The 16,821-nt window shown below is 43.8% G+C and overlaps 1 protein-coding gene across 1 annotated transcript; it reads right to left on the minus strand.

Annotated features, from left to right (window-relative positions):
- Window positions 1-2,038: 2,038 nt before the first annotated feature.
- On the minus strand, window positions 2,039-12,198 carry zgc:77375 (uncharacterized protein LOC402927 homolog). The gene is made up of 9 exons (XM_063473273.1): window positions 12,145-12,198; window positions 11,801-11,992; window positions 10,437-10,549; window positions 8,510-8,603; window positions 8,254-8,287; window positions 8,003-8,177; window positions 7,747-7,923; window positions 4,397-4,562; window positions 2,039-2,433 (listed from the first exon to the last, which is right to left on the minus strand). The coding sequence occupies exons 1-9, from the start codon at window positions 12,196-12,198 to the stop codon at window positions 2,245-2,247; spliced, it is 1,194 nt and encodes a 397-aa protein (XP_063329343.1). The 3' UTR covers window positions 2,039-2,244.
- Between the last annotated feature and the right edge of the window lie 4,623 nt (window positions 12,199-16,821).

The raw sequence follows: 16,821 nt of genomic DNA on the forward strand, positions 1-16,821 counted from the left end.
CCCTGGTGTATTGCCCACGCTTCAGCGAGTGATTGTTCTCCAGCCTGCAGCGCCAGGCCAGGCTCCCTGCAGGCAGTTCGGCGGTTACACGATAGCCGGGCCTTGCTGTGTCTGATACGCCAGCCAGCGAGTGTGTTGTGTTCCAGCCTGCAGCGCCGGCTGTACACGAGTGTCTCGTCATTGAGTTCAGTCTTGTCTGCTCCCCTGTCTACGGACGGCACTCAGCAGCCGCTTGGCCCTGGGGCGACCTGCAGGTCGTGTCCCTGGCTTGGCCCTCTGCTTCAGCAGCTGCACTGCAGCTGTCGGCTGTGTTCCCCTGGCATATTGCCCGCGGTTTACCGGCTTACACGTCAGTCGGACCTCGCTGCCTCTGACGGCTTGGCCAGCGAGTGTGTGTTCTCCAGCCTCTTTAGCCAGTCTCTGTCTGGCATGTGAGCTGCTGCGGCTGCAGGTTGTGTTCCCGATCAAACTATCACCGGTGTCACATCTGCACAGCTGTTTTATAGCTGTGGGGCGTGGCTGGGCGAGTTGGAGTGTCTTAAAGAAATATCCACATGCCACGACCAAGGTCGGGTCGTACCCTGTACGTATGGAATATGTAACGGTGTGGAGAGATAGTCTCTCATTAAGAGAACCAAGGTTACACCGTAACCGTACGTTCAGCAGGACCTCCGTGTTTAACGCCTGAGAAATGGGAACTCTCCGAGTGGTTTCCACCAAAGTTTAACCCAAACATTACCATTATTATAAAATGTTTTAATGCTTTTTTGAAGTACTGACCAAAATGTAGTCCAAAACATCGATTAAGAATTTGTGGTTTACAGAATCAAAGGCTTCAAATATATCAATAAAGAACATAAACCTGTTTTCAGTTCTGATCCGTCACATCCAGAATCAACCTGACTTTGGTACTTACATGTGTTCCTTGCATAAAGACTGACGGTCATCTCTAATGGTATCCAAACACGACTGCAGTCTTTCTGCTACAATATCAGATTGTAATTTCACATTATTGTTAATCAGTGCCCTCTGAACTGTGTGAAATCTTTTTTTAAAGAACAAATATCCGTCAAACATGCTGTGAAACATGTCTGAACCTTTCTGTGGTGCCTGTTTTATTTACAGCCACATTAGAGACAGGCATGTTTACATTCAGCTCTCCAAAATAAAAGCTGAAAGCTGTGTTTTATTGTGTTATGTCGTTTTTGTGGAAAGTACAAGTTACAGTGATTTAATGATGTTTAAAATGATTGATGATGAATCATCTTATAAATCAGGACACACTGTTCTTTCCGACAGGCTTCCTGAAGGATTAAAAGCGTTTCTATCGGTAACACTGGTCCTGTATTTACTTGGTATCCAATCGATAACAAAATTTGCAGTATTGACACACACGCGTGGATACTTCTTTAATATACTATGGCACGCCCCACAGCTTGCATATAAAACAGCTGTGCAGAAGTGAAACCGGCGATTGTTTGATGTCCACTTGGTAGTGCATGTGTGTGCTTAGTGAGCTCCACCCAACCCACTTTGAGTCTGTCACTCAGAGAACCAAGGTTACAGTGTAACCACACAGTTTGTTGGCCTTCACACCAAACTGCAGAACATGAATCTTCATATTTACAAGATCATCTTGTCTTTCCTACGGAGCTGCTCGCACAGAGAGATTATCAACAACATTCAAACTCGATAAGACTGAGTTTAAATGAAACAAACACGTCTCTAAGCTCCACAGCTCTACATTTACAGATTCAAAGACTAATAAACATCTCATTTTATTATAAAAGTTTTATTCTGACCCATGAATGTAGAAAGTTATTAGTACTTATGTATGCCTGGAATGTTTGTGGATGAAGCATGTATCTGTGATCTGCTCCTCGCAGCTTTTGGTGGCTGACCGTGACAGGCTGTCAGTGAGAGCAGAAGTCTGTGTCTGTACTCGGATACAAATGGAGATAAAGCTGCTCTCTTTCTGTCATTCTCCCCTCAGGATACGTGATGATATCTGCCAAAAAATATCAAAATAAAAACACGATTCAAAGATTTCTAAACTTTATTCAACACACTGATGATCAGCTGCTGCAGGACTTTTTCCAAAGTCAGAGCATCACCTGACAGCAAAACAACCAATCAGAGTAGGAGAGAGTGTGTCCCTCCAGGCAATCTAATTTAGCACCAGCTCTGATTAAAGGCAGAGGAGTATGTTGATGAGAACCAGGTGCAGGTTTCTCGTTGTGAAGGTCAGAGGTCAGAGCCCTCCTGCTGCAGCAGCAGGTCCACAGCAGCCTCCACGTCCTCCACCATGTGACTCGGCTCCATCAGGTCAGGCTCCGGTACCAGGTCTCTGTGACCGTGAAACACCGTCTCCATGATGCTGCTATTCTGGTCACTAGGCAGTGGGAAACGGGGATTGTAGACACCTGTGCACACCTGAGGACAGGTACATGAGAAGATAAGCATTTTTGCACTCTTATTATTTTCAACTCAGATGTCTTCAGATGTGCTTTTATTTTGAAGGACTAAATCGCTGATGCTCAAAATCAAAATTAGGCTTAATAGCCCTAATTTACTGACTTGGTGTTGGCTCTCTCTGCAATACAGTATCACTTCCTGTTTCTGTTACAGTTCACAGAGATGTTTTTGTTTAGCCTGTTTAGTTTTAGATAATGACTTATCTTATGGTGTGATCGTCACATGCTTTATCCAAAGAGCACTCTCTGTTGATTCACCCACTAATTATAGTCACAGTATTCACTCACTGTCTTTAGGGATTCACTAACTTAGCTTAGCTTAGCTTGCTAGCAGCAGGGCCTCTTCACCTGTTCGTCCTACACTTTCATGCTCCTTGTGTCAGACATTTAATCACTCCTCGGCCTCCTTTACTAATAACAATACATGTCATAAATGTAGCCTGTTTAAAGCTCTGGAGGCCAGGATTACTGAATTGGGGAGGTGGGAAGTAACCAGGTAATCATACATCGTTACTGTGCTGAAGTAGAAATTTCAAGTATCTGTAACTGAGTATTTAATTTTTGACAATTTCCTACATTTTGCTCCTCATGTTTTCATTACTTTAGGTTCAATGATATAATTTATAGTGTTTATACTTGGAAGTTAAAGCAGGCTGGAGTGAGTGCAGACGTGCTCATAGTAATCCTTCCCACTTTAACCTATGACTGTACTCATTTTTGTGTCCAGATGTGGAGGTAAAGTCACAGTTATTATAATAATAATAATCATATTGATAATGCACAAAGCTCAGTTTATATACAAATAGGTGGTAGAATTGTTGTTCAAGGAACTACTTTTTATTTTCTTACTTTGAGTACATTTCAGAGCCCGTACTTTTCAGTTTTACTTGAGTAAAGAAGTTGATTCAATACTTTTTTTTTTTAAAACAAAAGTGCCTGTACTTCTACTTAAATAAAGAATGTCTGTACTTTTGTCACCTCTGCTAAATTGGAGACTCGGCTTCGCACCCTTCATTCACCCGTAGCTAGCCAGGCCCCTATAGCTGGTGCAGCCCCGCTAGCTGTTCCCCGGCAGACCCCAAGCAGCTGGGGAAAGAGGGCGGCTGGGTGACGGTGAGGAGGAAGCATAGTCTTAAACAGAAGCCCCAGGTACACCACCAACCTGTTCATGTGTCTAACGGTTTTTCCCCACTCGGCGACACACCCGCCGGGGGTCAAACTCTGGTAATTGGTGAGTCTGTTCTCAGACATGTGAAGCTAGAGACACCGGCAACCATAGTCAATTGTCTTCCAGGGGCCAGAGCAGGCGACATTGAAGGAAATTTAAAACTGCTGGCTAAGGGTAAACGTAAATACAGTAAGATCATAATTCACGTCGGCAGTAATGACACCCGGTTACGCCAATCGGAGGTCACTAAAGTCAATATTGAATCGGTGTGTAACTTTGCCAAAACAATGTGGGACTCTGTAGTTTTCTCTGGTCCCCTCCCCAATCAGACCAGGCGTGACATGTTTAGCCGCATGTTCTCCTTAAAGGAGAGATCGTGTGTCAGCAATTTTTCACACCAGCCTATTAATCAACCAAAGACCAAGACAGACTTTTAATTCATTTGAAAGCCTGATGCTTAGCCTTGTCCACCGCAGCTGTGAAACTCAGAAACCAGTCTTGCTTGTTATCATCTATCGTCCACCTGGGCCTTACACAGAGTTTCTGTCTGATTTCTCAGACTTTTTATCTGATTTAGTGCTCAGCTCAGATAAAATAATTATTGTGGGTGATTTTAACATCCATGTAGATGCTAGAATCACAGCCTTTGCACTCCGACCTCATTATTTAAATTCATTTTTTAATGACCATCCACCATTCAAAAAAAGAAAGAATACATCACCTTGGAGGTTTACCTCCAAGGTGATGTACGTACCAGGATAGAGTGGCACTGAATTGCAGACATCGGCTCCTCCTCTGCCATCACCTCACTTCCCATTCCCCGGGCAACCAGCCTGGTGGTGGTTGTCACAGCAGCATGCCGCTGAGCCAGGTAACGGTTGTACAAGTTAGCACCATAGATGTCCGTCATTAGGTTGTCACTAGGAAACAAGAAGACAGTTGGATTAGCCAATAAAGTAGATACTGGTTCCCAAAGTGTGACACTGGGTCACACCATCAAGTGATTGCTGGTGGGCTGCAAGATGCAGTGTAAAATACCATCAAAATCTATAATTAATTAAACTCAAAAGCATTCAAAACTTTGTTGTGGAAAATCTTAAATTAAATTGCACCACCATGTGAGTGATAACATTCTACATGCATGCATACAACTGGTGTCAGGAAAGAGCTTGCTATACTAAAGTGAGAAAGTGATGTTACTATTACTAATATGACACGATTAAAATATGTGATTGATACATCAAAGGAAATTTCCAGTACAACTACAAACAAAGCCATGATTAAATTATACTTTATTCTTTATTTATCTGACCAATTCCCAATTAGGAACTGCTTTATTTCTCAGTTGGAAAAGTGAAACTGCCACAATAACAGGACAATCAAATAGAGAAGGAGCTATCAGCAGATGTTGTTATAGATGATGTTTTACTGATGATGTTACAGATGGTGTTGTTATACATGGAGTTACAGATGTGTGGCTAGAGATGGTGTTGTTATAGATGATGTTGTTACAGATGGAGTTGTTACAGATGGTGTTACCAATGTTGTTACAGATGGAGTTGTTACAGATGGTGTCATTATCGATGTTGTTGTTACAGATGGTGTTGTTAAAGATGGTGTCGTTACAGATGTCATTATGGATGTTGTTACAGATGATGTTGTTATAGATGTTGTTATAGATGGAGTTACAGATGTGTGGCTAGAGATAGTGTTGTTATAGATGATGTTGTTACAGATGGAGTTGTTACCAATGTTGTTACAGATGGAGTTGTTATAGATGATGTCGTTACATATGTTGTTACAGATGGACAGTGTTGGGAAGGTTACTTTTAAAATGTATTCCATTACAGAATACCGAATACATGCCCCAAAATGTATTCTGTAACGTATTCCGTTACGTTACTCAATGAGAGTAACGTATTCTGAATGCTTTGGATTACTTAATATATTATCGTGCTGTTTACAACTACGTGAATGTACTATTGCTGTGATTTATTACTGTTACTGAAGGTCCGCGGCTCCCAACCGTAGTAAAGGGACATCTGGCTAATACGGTGGGTTCCGTGTCGGGCTCGTAGCCGAAAAATAGCTTTACTTTGTTGTCTGGGTCAACTTTGCTTGCCAGAGACAGAGAGAGGCGTTGAAAGACTGCTCCAACGGAACTTATTTTTTCCGGAGGAAAACACGAACACAGCATACAGTTGAGTCTTAATAGCTGGTTATTATTATATTTACATGTTTCCAGCTCCCGTTTTTGCTCCGTGACAGCTCGGACTTTTCCTTTTTCTTCCTCCCTCGCTCACAGACACATAACGTGTATGGTAGTCCATTCTCGCTGCAGCACGGACTACACTGCCCATGAGGCTACATTCTTTAGAGCTATGCCTGTAGCATTCTGCCTTTTAGCTTAGCACAACAACAACAACAAAAAAGCGCTCTCTCACCCAGGAAACACGCAGAGAGAGAGAGCGTCACCCTGTAACCATGGCAACCGTAACGCTTCCGCCTGGAACAACAGAACGTAGCTGTCAAACAAACCCAAACAGTCCTGACCCGCGACAATATGAAACAGGAAAGTACCGCCGTGTAATCCATTTATTTCAACAAAGTAACTGTATTCTGAATACCACCTTTTTAAACGGTAACTGTAACGGAATACAGTTACTCATATTTTGTATTCTAAATACGTAACGGCGGTACATGTATTCGGTTACTCCCCAACACTGCAGATGGAGTTGTTACAGTTGGTGTCGTTACAGATGGTGTCATTATCGATGTTATTGTTACAGATGGTGTCGTTACAGATGGTGTCGTTACAGATGTCATTACAGATGTTGTTACAGATGGAGTTGTTATAGATGGTGTTGTTACAGATGGTGTTGTTACAGATGATGTTGTTACAGATGTTAAAGATGGAGTTGTTATAGATGGTGTTGTTACAGATGGTGTTACAGATGTTGTCGTTACAGGTGGTGTCGTTACAGATGGAGTTGTTATAGATGGTGTTGTTATAGATGGTGTTACAGATGGAGTTGTTACAGATGGAGTTGTTATAGATGTCATTATAGATGTTGTTACAGATGGTGTTGTTGTAGATGGTGTTGTTGTAGATGTCATTATAGATGTTGTTACAGATGGAGTCGTTACAGATGGAGTTGTTATAGCTGGTGTTGTTATAGATGGTGTTACAGATGGAGTTGTTACAGATGGAGTTATTATTGATGTCATTATAGATGTTGTTACAGATGGAGTTGTTACAAATGGAGTTGTTATAGATGTCATTATAGATGTTGTTACAGATGTCATTATAGACGTTGTTACAGATGGAGTTGTTATAGATGGAGTTGTTATAGATGGTGTTGTTATAGATGGTGTTACAGATGGAGTCGTTACAGATTAAGTTGTTATAGATGGAGTTGTTATAGATGGTGTTGTTATAGATGGTGTTACAGATGGAGTCGTTACAGATGGAGTTGTTATAGATGGTGTTGTTATAGATGGTGTTACAGATGGAGTTGTTACAGATGGAGTTGTTACAGATGGTGTTGTTATAGATGGTGTTGTTATAGATGGTGTTACAGATGGAGTCGTTACAGATGGAGTTGTTATAGATGGTGTTGTTATAGATGGTGTTACAGATGGAGTTGTTACAGATGGAGTTGTTATAGATGCCATTATATATGTTGTTACAGATGGTGTTGTTATAGATGGTGTTACAGATGGAGTTGTTATAGATGTCATTATAGATGTTGTTACAGATGGAGTTGTTATAGATGGTGTTGTTATAGATTGTGTTACAGATGGAGTCGTTACAGATGGAGTTGTTATAGATGTCATTATAGAAGTTACAGATGGTGTTGTTACAGATGGAGTTGTTATAGATGTCATTATAGAAGTTACAGATGGTGTTGTTACAGATGGTGTTGTTGTAGATGGAGTTGTTACAGATGGTAGTGTTACAGATGGTGTCGTTACAGATGGAGTTGTTACAGATGGTGTCATTACAGATGGAGTTGTTGTAGATGTCATTATAGATGTTGTTACAGATGGGGTTACAGTGTTGTTGTTATTTGTTACAGATTTCGATATGGATGATATGGTTACCCCACGGCATAGATGGTGTTCAGCCTGCGGTTGCAGTTCTGCTGTCGTAACACCTGCTCAGCATACTGGTAGGTGACCAGACTGGGTTTTCCCAGCAGTGCCTTGTACTCCAGCTCCCGGCCCGTCAGCTTCCTGTAGACTGACTCCAGACACAGTAAGAACATCCCATGGCCAAACCTACAGCAACACAGCGGCGGTCAGAGTCATCAGCAGGACGCCTCCACTTTAGCACCTGTGGGAAGTCTGTGGTTGTTACCGTGGTGATGGGGCCTCGGCCATCCACAGCAAGTCCGTGTTGCAGGCTAAGACTGGCAGCTGTGCTGAAAGCTGGGTGTCATACCCACACTCTGGCCTGCCATTGGTCAGAAGCACGTCAATCAGCAGCTGCAAATTGGTCTCCCATCTGACTGGCTCCCCAAACAGGATGATCGCTATGGAAACACTGAAAGTCAGAAAAGGAGCTGATGAAGAAAAGCCATTCCACTTCCTGTGTGTTGGCTGTCTTACCTTGTATCTGGGGGAGACTCTGTGGTGGAGATGACTGAAACAAACAAACAAACAAAGTGATGATGGAATGAACAAACATAACTCTGGAAGAAGAAACACTAATGAGCATGTGCAGTGCAATTTAACTTACTGATTACTGTCATTTTTGCTTTTTAAAAAAAATCAGCACTATTTACCAGATAGAACGAAGTCTCATTCTCACCAATCAGAAACTGTTTGCACAAATGGCTCTGAGTTTAATGTCTGCAGGACTCACAGGAAGTGTGGGATTCCTGCTGTGGTCCACCATGTCCAGCAGGGGGTGGTGTTCTGAGAGCTGCTCCATGGTCATGACCCTCTGAAAACCCAAACTGGAAGAGCCATTCAGGATTGTAACACCCGGATTTTTCATTCAGACGTTCCGACAATTAAGGTCCCGCAATCAAAAAATCTGTCTGAGTGAAAAACACCTCACAGTGTCTCATCATCCAGACAAATATTTGGAAAAATTTGTTAAAATCAGATTAACAAGCAGGATTAAGGTTAACCTGGGGGGTATTCCAGGAACTGTGTTCATCAAACTCTGAGTTTAAAAACAAACTCTGAGGTGATCAGCCCTGAACAGCTGATCAGAGTTAGTTCAGCCAACTCTGAGCATGTTCAGCCTGAGTTAAGCATGTGCGCAAGTAGAGAAAGAAAGCGCCTCGATTTTAATCCAGGGAACCGAAGAATGCAAACACATGTCAGTGCTGATTGACATTTATCAGTTTAATCACTTTGCACCACTGATTTCATCAATGCTGAAATGATGTAATTTTTAATAATGTCAGCTATCACGACTTGAATCCATCCATCCATTCGCTTATCCTTTTCAGCGTTGCGGGGGGTGCTGGAGCCTATCCCAGCTGTCATAGGGCGAGAGGCAGGGTACACCCTGGACAGGTCGCCAGTCTGTCGCAGGGCTAACACACAGGGACAGACAACCATTCGCACTCACATTTGCACCTATGGGCAATTTAGATTGATCAATTAACCTATCCCCAACAAACTGCAGGTCTGTGGACTGTGGGAGGAAGCCGGAGTACCCGGGGAGAACCCACGCAAAACATGCAAACTCCACACAGAAAGACCCCGGCCTGATAGCAAGACTTGAACTCAGGACCTTCTTGCTGTGCGGCAACAGTGCTAACCACTGTGCTCATGAATCCTAATTTTAGATCTGATTTTAAATCTAATTATTCAGCTGAAGTCCAAGAGGGATCTGCCCTCGAGTCCGTTTTTAATTAAAAACTGTTTGCTACAGTTAATTTCATTATTTCAAAAATTCCAGTATAAATAAAGAATTCCCTGAGTTCTGTCATAACTGGATAAAAATGCTGATAATGTCGCTCTAATATCAGCTTCAAGTTAAAAAAAAGTTTTAAAAAAACAAAACAAACGGGATCAGCTGGGACATGACCGAGCAGACCTGGATCTGGGATTGATCCGATCTGAATCCGTGATCAAAAATCCGTTTGGATCCGTCCTGCTGTGCAAGTGGACTCGGTTTGCTGATCCGTCACGGAGCCCACGTTCTGGCTGATCTGGTTCTGGGTCGACCTGCCGAGGCTGACTCAGGTGATTTTCAGTGGAAAATCTGCCGAGGCTCAGTTTGACTTTAACTGACTGAACCTCAATCTGATTACATTTCAATGTGAAATGTAATCAGATTACAATCAGACTGTCTGCAGTGACTTTAAACACATTTAATTCAGCTTTAGTTTTAAAGCCATCTCAGCCTGAACTTCACTCAAATAAGATCCATTTATCCATGAGAGTGATTGATTATAATGAACCAGATGATTGATCAGTGTGATTGATTATCATAGTTTTTGTAAAAACATCTGCAGATTAATTGTCTGCTCTGAGCTTGGACAGAATTGACTCGAATGAGGAAATGAGTCAGTTGGCTGGTTCAGGTGCAGCAGAGGGGAGGAGTCAGAGAGAAATCATGGCAGCCAGCAGGTTAGTTTGGAGTCTGTTACCATGGTAACTGACTCAGAGTAGATGTTAACAGTATTTCTGGAACAGAAAGTTTCCTTCATCTCAGGGTTAACGCACTCAGAGCTGCAGCTAAACCTGCTTCTCCTCGTGATCTCTCTGTGAGCACCAGGATGAGGTCCTCTCTGCAGTTTTCTGACCCTGATGAACTTGGAGGAGGATACGTGTTGGCGATGTGTGTCACCGGCCCCTGTCCAGACACCAGGACGCATTTATTGTGGAAACTCTTCATCATCTGCAAAGGACTGTGGGAAAGGACCACCTGCTCCGGCGTGATCTACCGACAGAGAGAGACATGAGTGGTCCGAAGAACAGCTGTAGATAAAAGATGGACCCAGCCACTGACGGCGCCTCCACGAGATAAAGTGACGCGCTGATGTTCTTTAGTGTAAGCCAGGCTTTAAAAATGGACCCTCGGAGGCGCTGTAGACTTGAAGTGGTCCCATGATTCTACATTCAAGTCAGGAGGATTCAGGATGAATCCTGGCGTCCAATCACAGCACAGATATGAGCAACAACACAATGAATTAAAACATTTTAGGGCTGTCAACGTTAACGTAACGCAATTAAAGTTTTTAACACAAGTAACCCATCTGGAGCGCAGAATGACTCAAAATCCCAGAAATGTCTCTGTCAACGCATTTCAGGCAGTTTATCCAAAGTCTGTCCGTTCTGCGATCCACATGGGTTATTGTGCTAAAAATTTTAATCGCGTTAATGTTAACACGTTAACACTGACAGCCTTAAAAAATGTTCATGTCAAAATAATGAACTAATTTTAATAAATGTCACTGTCTGACATCATGTTACACAGTACTGAGCCACACGGGCGCGTTTGCAACGGAGGTTAAAGGTGTTAAATTCATAACATTCACAACAACAAGAATAACACACATAAGAGTCGTGACACGGGTCAGCTGAGCTGCTCATTAGAGACAGGAACAGTTACATCCAGCTCTTCAAAATAAGAGCTGAAAGGTGTGTTTTATTGTGTTAACTCATTATTGTGTAAAGTCAAAGTCACGGTGATTTAATGGTCAGTAAAATGTGTTCAGAATTAGCAGATAGATGATTCACTGCCTTTAAAGAGTAAAAGTATCGGTACTTGTATCAGTAGCTCTACCAACCAGAGCCAACCCCTCGCACCATGTGACAGTCATGTGATGTTAGGGCTGTCTTCCTACTCTCCTCTTCATCACCTCCTGAGTTGAATTTAGAGTCATGGGACCTCTTAAAGTTATAAATTAATGACATTAAAGCCCAACAGAGTCCCGTGAACACGGAGCAGCCCTCAGTGTGTTTGTGCAGCCGTGTCACAGCTTCCACAGCGAGAACACGGTGAGCGCAGATTAACTTTACCAGAATCACCTGAGACACACACACAGGTAGGGAGGAGGCTCACTGAGAGGTGAAGAAACAGGCTGACTGTGTTAAATTATACGTAAGAGTCCAAAAAAGCTTAAATAATCGATCGATAAACGGCGCCTACACAGCTGGAATCAAAACAGGAAGTTCTGCAGCCTCCTACCTGGACGTCCAGCAGGTGAGACAGCTGCTGGGCTTTGTGGTGTCTCTGGCAGCTTCCTGCATTGGTGACGAAGACAGTGGGAAATAGGAAGTTGTTGTTTCTGTCCAGGAGCTTCCTGAAAGCTCGCCGAGCAGCTGGGATCACGGCGGACCCACGCACCAGGACGCCATCCACATCGAATATGACGCCCGCCTGACGGACAGGTATGAGAGAGAAAGACAAGTTATTCACTTTTCCTCCATCACGTGAAGAAGCCTACTGTGGTCCGAAGAACAGTAAGACACGATCAATAGATTATCAATAGTTATCAGTCTGGGTTCACAGGATGTCACACACACACTGACCTGCCTGCTGGAAACATGTCTGACCGTCTGCTGCAGGAAACTTCGACACCACATGATGCGCAGGTCCCTCTGCCGCTCATCGCTCTTTATACCCACACAGCTGTGATGTCACCAGTGGGAGGAGCCTGATGCAGCACACTTGTGTTGTCACCACAAAAAAAGCTTTCCTGTGACACACACGGAGATGAGGGATAGGTTACCTGTGGAGGAGAAGAAGGCGTGGCCTCGAGATAACCTGGTCATGTTAGTTTGGTCATTAGTTGATTCGCTCCTATATTAAGCTGATAACAGGAATTTAAAAAAGATCCCGTTACCTGAGCTAAACACTCAGCTTTAAGTGTCAGACATGTGATCTATAAATGAAGTGTAAACTGTACCTGTACAGGTGGGAGGAGTCACCTGGATCCAACAGCACCTCAGGTTCAGCTTCAAGTTGAGGTTCAGGGTCACGTTTGGTTCACTGGAGATAAGGATGCTGAAACAGACTCAAACCTTTCCAGAACCAGAACCAGGTCCTGCTGTGTTTCAGCGCTCCTGGTGCTGTGCAGGAAGGACACACACACACACACACAGACACACAGACACACAGACACACACACACACACACACACAGACAGACAGACACAGACACACACACAGACAGACAGACACACACAAACATACACACACACACACACACACACACACACAGACAGACAGACACACACAAACATACACACACACAGACACACACAGACAGACACACACACACACACACACACACACAGACACACACACACACACACACACAGACAGACAAACATCGACACACACACACACACAGGCACAGAGAGACACACACAGACACACACACACAGACACACAAACAGACACACACAGGCACAGAGAGACACACACAGACACACACACACAGACACACAAACAGACACACACAGACACACACACACAGACACAGACACACACACAGACACAGACACACACACAGACACACACACACAGACACACACAGACTCACACACACTTAAACAGACACAGACACACACACAGACACACACACACACTCACACACACTTACACACAGCCGTTTCCTCCTCACATGACATCACATGAAGCGTTAGGTTATTAATCAGCCACATGCTGCAGAATGTTGCCACCAATCAACCAATCAGCAGGCAGATTGAAGCCACATGATGACACAGACTGAAGTACTGCAGTAACCTCAGTGTTGACAGTACAGCGTGGTACTGTTGATGAACCTTTGACCCCTGCTGCTGCTGAGGTTAAAGGTAGTGTGAATATGAGGGCCAACACAGAAGAAGAAGCGGAGCATTGTTACCATAGCGATGGAAAACCTTTGTGATATCCAGCTCCCGCCTGTGCGAACGTCAGAGACTGAGAAGATTGTTTGTATATAAGGACCTCATTTATCCAACATGACTCGTGTGTTACGCTCCACCGCTCTCTCTCCCTGCTGCTGTCCACGTTGTGCTGAGTGGAAACACACCTGTGAGTGGGGTCTTTCTCAGCTCCCACTCATCGCTCCTGTGCTTTTCCTCTGAGCTCAATATCGGACAACCCAGAAGGGGGTAACCCAGAAGTTTCGATCAGGCTCTGCAACTGGTAAATACTGGTGTAGATACCTGGTGTAGATCCAGGTGTAGATACGGGTGTAGATACTAGAGATGGCACGATACCACTTTTTTATGTCCGATACCGATATCATAAATTTGGATATCTGCCGATACCAATATGAATCCGATATAGTGTGTTTTATAATCAATAAAACATTTTTTTTAAATATCTTGCTACATTTTGTATAAGTTCATACTCAAGTTTAAAAAAACTAAAGCTATTCTGTTACACCTGTATGCAAAAAATACACTGCACCCAAAATATGTCATAGATCAGCAACATTGATCAATCTAATAAACTTAAACCTGCACCATCCTTCCTATTCTGGTATTTTAAAGAGTACTTAGCGAAAATAATAAGCAACCTAAATAACCCTTGTGTTGTCCTTGGGTCATTTGAGAACCACAGCTGTATGGAAATCAGGAGGACATTATGAGGGTTAATGAAATGGGACCAAACGGAGCAGCAAACTGAGATTAAACATTTATCTCCATAAAACAAACAGTCCAAAGACCACTGGATGACATCACAGAGGCTTCAGAAATCGACAGAAAAGCCGATCAGCTGATCATTGATCAGTTTCATGATTGACGTAGCAACAGGAGAGGGAGGGGGAGAGAGGCAGTTGCTCCATATATCGGTTGTTAAGCTCAACGTGGGAATGCTTTACTAACATTCAGAGATGAACTTACACACTTGCTTTACTTCTCTCTGGGATAACTTTCTCGGAGATGAAATGCCGGTTTGGGAGCGAGGCTCCAAATGCTCCACCAGACCGCCGACAGGTCTCGCACGCCACAGCCGCTCTATCACGTGATGCATACTGCTCCAACATGCTGAGGTTATGAGCTGAGTTACGCCATGTCGCAAGTTTTGTGAGGTGCTTTTGTGATATTTAATGGATCGGATTACATTTTTTGTTTCTCTCCGATATCCGATCCAATAATTTAGGTCAGTATCGGACCGATACCGATACGTAATATCGGATCGGTCCATCCATAGTAGATACCCAGTGTAGATACCAGTTGTGGATACCAGTTGTAGATACCAGGTGTAGATCTGGGTGTAGGTCCTGCCATGCTGTGTTCCCCCTAGAGCTGCTGAGCTTTTATTCAGATTAATTGATGTATTTCATGGACTTCGTCTTCCTCCGCCCACCCCACCTGGTCGCAGCATGTGGACGCTCCTCTCTGAGCCTGGTTCTGTGGAGGTTTTTCCTTCTCACTGTCACAAAGTGCATGCTCATGCAACTGAATTGACTGTTTCTAGAAAATGAAAGATAATTTTAACATAAATCTTAATTATAAACAATATAAGGTCTAATACATAATTAACATCTTGCATTGATGTGTGTCTGTGTCTTCTCTGCCTGATATGAAGTGTATGCAACAGTCTTTTTAAGGCAAATTGTTTTATATTTTTAAAAACAGACGGTGACATCGATGCCTGCAGAGTGATTTCAGGCTTCTGTCACAGGACCCACAAACACAGTACAGCCTTAACACCTGCATCAAGCTTCGGTTTATGGAAACTACTGAACTCCTGTTCGATGGATGGCCTTGTGTGCGTCTCTGCTGCCGTACGGACTGACCTAGACTCTGAGACAGCCATGCAGCAAAAAGACATTCTGGCTCATTTCTTACAGTTTCCTCAGCTTTGGTTTAATGCAGACAGTGAGAATGTTAAACAGCCCATGACAAACCAGGTGACATCAGGACTGTGGTCTTAGAGGAGTCAGTAAACTCTGGAAGAACGTCTGTGCTTTTTCCAGGACTGAGCCCTTTACACCTGTGGATACTCTCCTGAGTTCAAGGATAGTTTTGAGCTGCTATGATGCTCACCTTAAATTAACAAGGAAATGAAAACGTGTAAAAAAACAAAACAAAAAAGAATAAAACAAGTTTAGCTGCACAAACATGTTCCAGCCATTTTCTTCTGCTTATCCATTTCACTGTCATGGGGGGTGGAGCCTATTTTAGCTGTCACAGGTGAGAGGATGCACGCCAGTCTGTCACAGCCAAAATGAACTTTTTCCTAAAAATCATGACGTTTGTGATTCTTTTTCCCAGTTTTGACATCAGTTGCACTAAATTGCCGTCGAGTCTCTACGTTAATAGCGCCCGGAGGAGACTGCTGCTGTGGTTTGGTGCCGTGTGCCGATATTCTCTTAAAAGTCTCAGATAAGAATCCGGGCTTTCTTCCCATCACATGACTGAAGCACAGGTGCACTCTTAAGCCCGTGTTTCATTAGTACCTACTGTCACAATTCTCAACAGTCTTCAGGGTTTTCCATCAGGTCGTAGTGCTGTGTACTAAAATAGCACCTGCTCGGCCGAGGTTCCACGCCATCCGAGCAGGTACTAACATCTGACGTCAGACTGCATGCCACCGATTGGCTGGTCAGTGGCGTCACTCACTGAGTCATGAGAGCGTCTCATTCACACAAATCAAAAGCAACATTTTTCAAACTCCGCAACGAAGAAAACGGCTACAAAAACGCCGTGTTCCCAAAGCCACAGACCGAGCAGCAGGTGTATCGTCCACGCCCACCTTTGTTGTAGCGCTCGTGTCACATGCCAATGACATCACAGGACGCTCGACTGTGCTGCTATGACGACGACCACGCATATTAGGAGGCGCTCTATTGTAATGGAAAAGGGGCTTTGCGCTCTGCAGGTTTTTGGCGTTGAAGACAAGCCTGCTCCCGGCGTTAGGTTTAGCAGACGCTGTTCTGCAGGTGGTGGCAGAACAGCGGGAGCGGGATTGGTGTTTGATGCTCGTGTGGACGGTGCTTTGGATGTCTGTCGCAGCAGCGGACTTTGTCAGGACCTGTTGGCGGCTTATCCTGCAAACACGATTGCTCCGTCTGACCGGAGGAAACCGAACCACGTCCACGCTCTCTTCGGTGGCACCACTTTGTCTTTGGCATTCCTTGCCAGGACGTCCCGGCTGACATTTGTTTCTATCACAAAGGACGCAGCTAATGTCGACGTTTCTTTAACCAATAAAACTGGCGTCATGTCGGCATGACCGGCTGCTGTGGTA

This window comes from Pelmatolapia mariae, linkage group LG5 (genome assembly GCF_036321145.2).
Source record: "Pelmatolapia mariae isolate MD_Pm_ZW linkage group LG5, Pm_UMD_F_2, whole genome shotgun sequence".
Taxonomy (NCBI): domain Eukaryota; kingdom Metazoa; phylum Chordata; class Actinopteri; order Cichliformes; family Cichlidae; genus Pelmatolapia; species Pelmatolapia mariae.

Coding starts and splice junctions, on each gene's coding strand:
- zgc:77375 (XM_063473273.1), bottom strand. CDS start 12,198: ATGTGGTGTCGAAGTTTCCTGCAGCAGACGGTCAGACATGTTTCCAGC. Junction 8,604..10,436: donor GTGACACACATCGCCAACAC/GTATCCTCCTCC, acceptor TGGCTCTTCCAG/TTTGGGTTTTCAGAGGGTCA. Junction 8,178..8,253: donor GAGTCTCCCCCAGATACAAG/GTAAGACAGCCA, acceptor GTGTTTCCATAG/CGATCATCCTGTTTGGGGAG.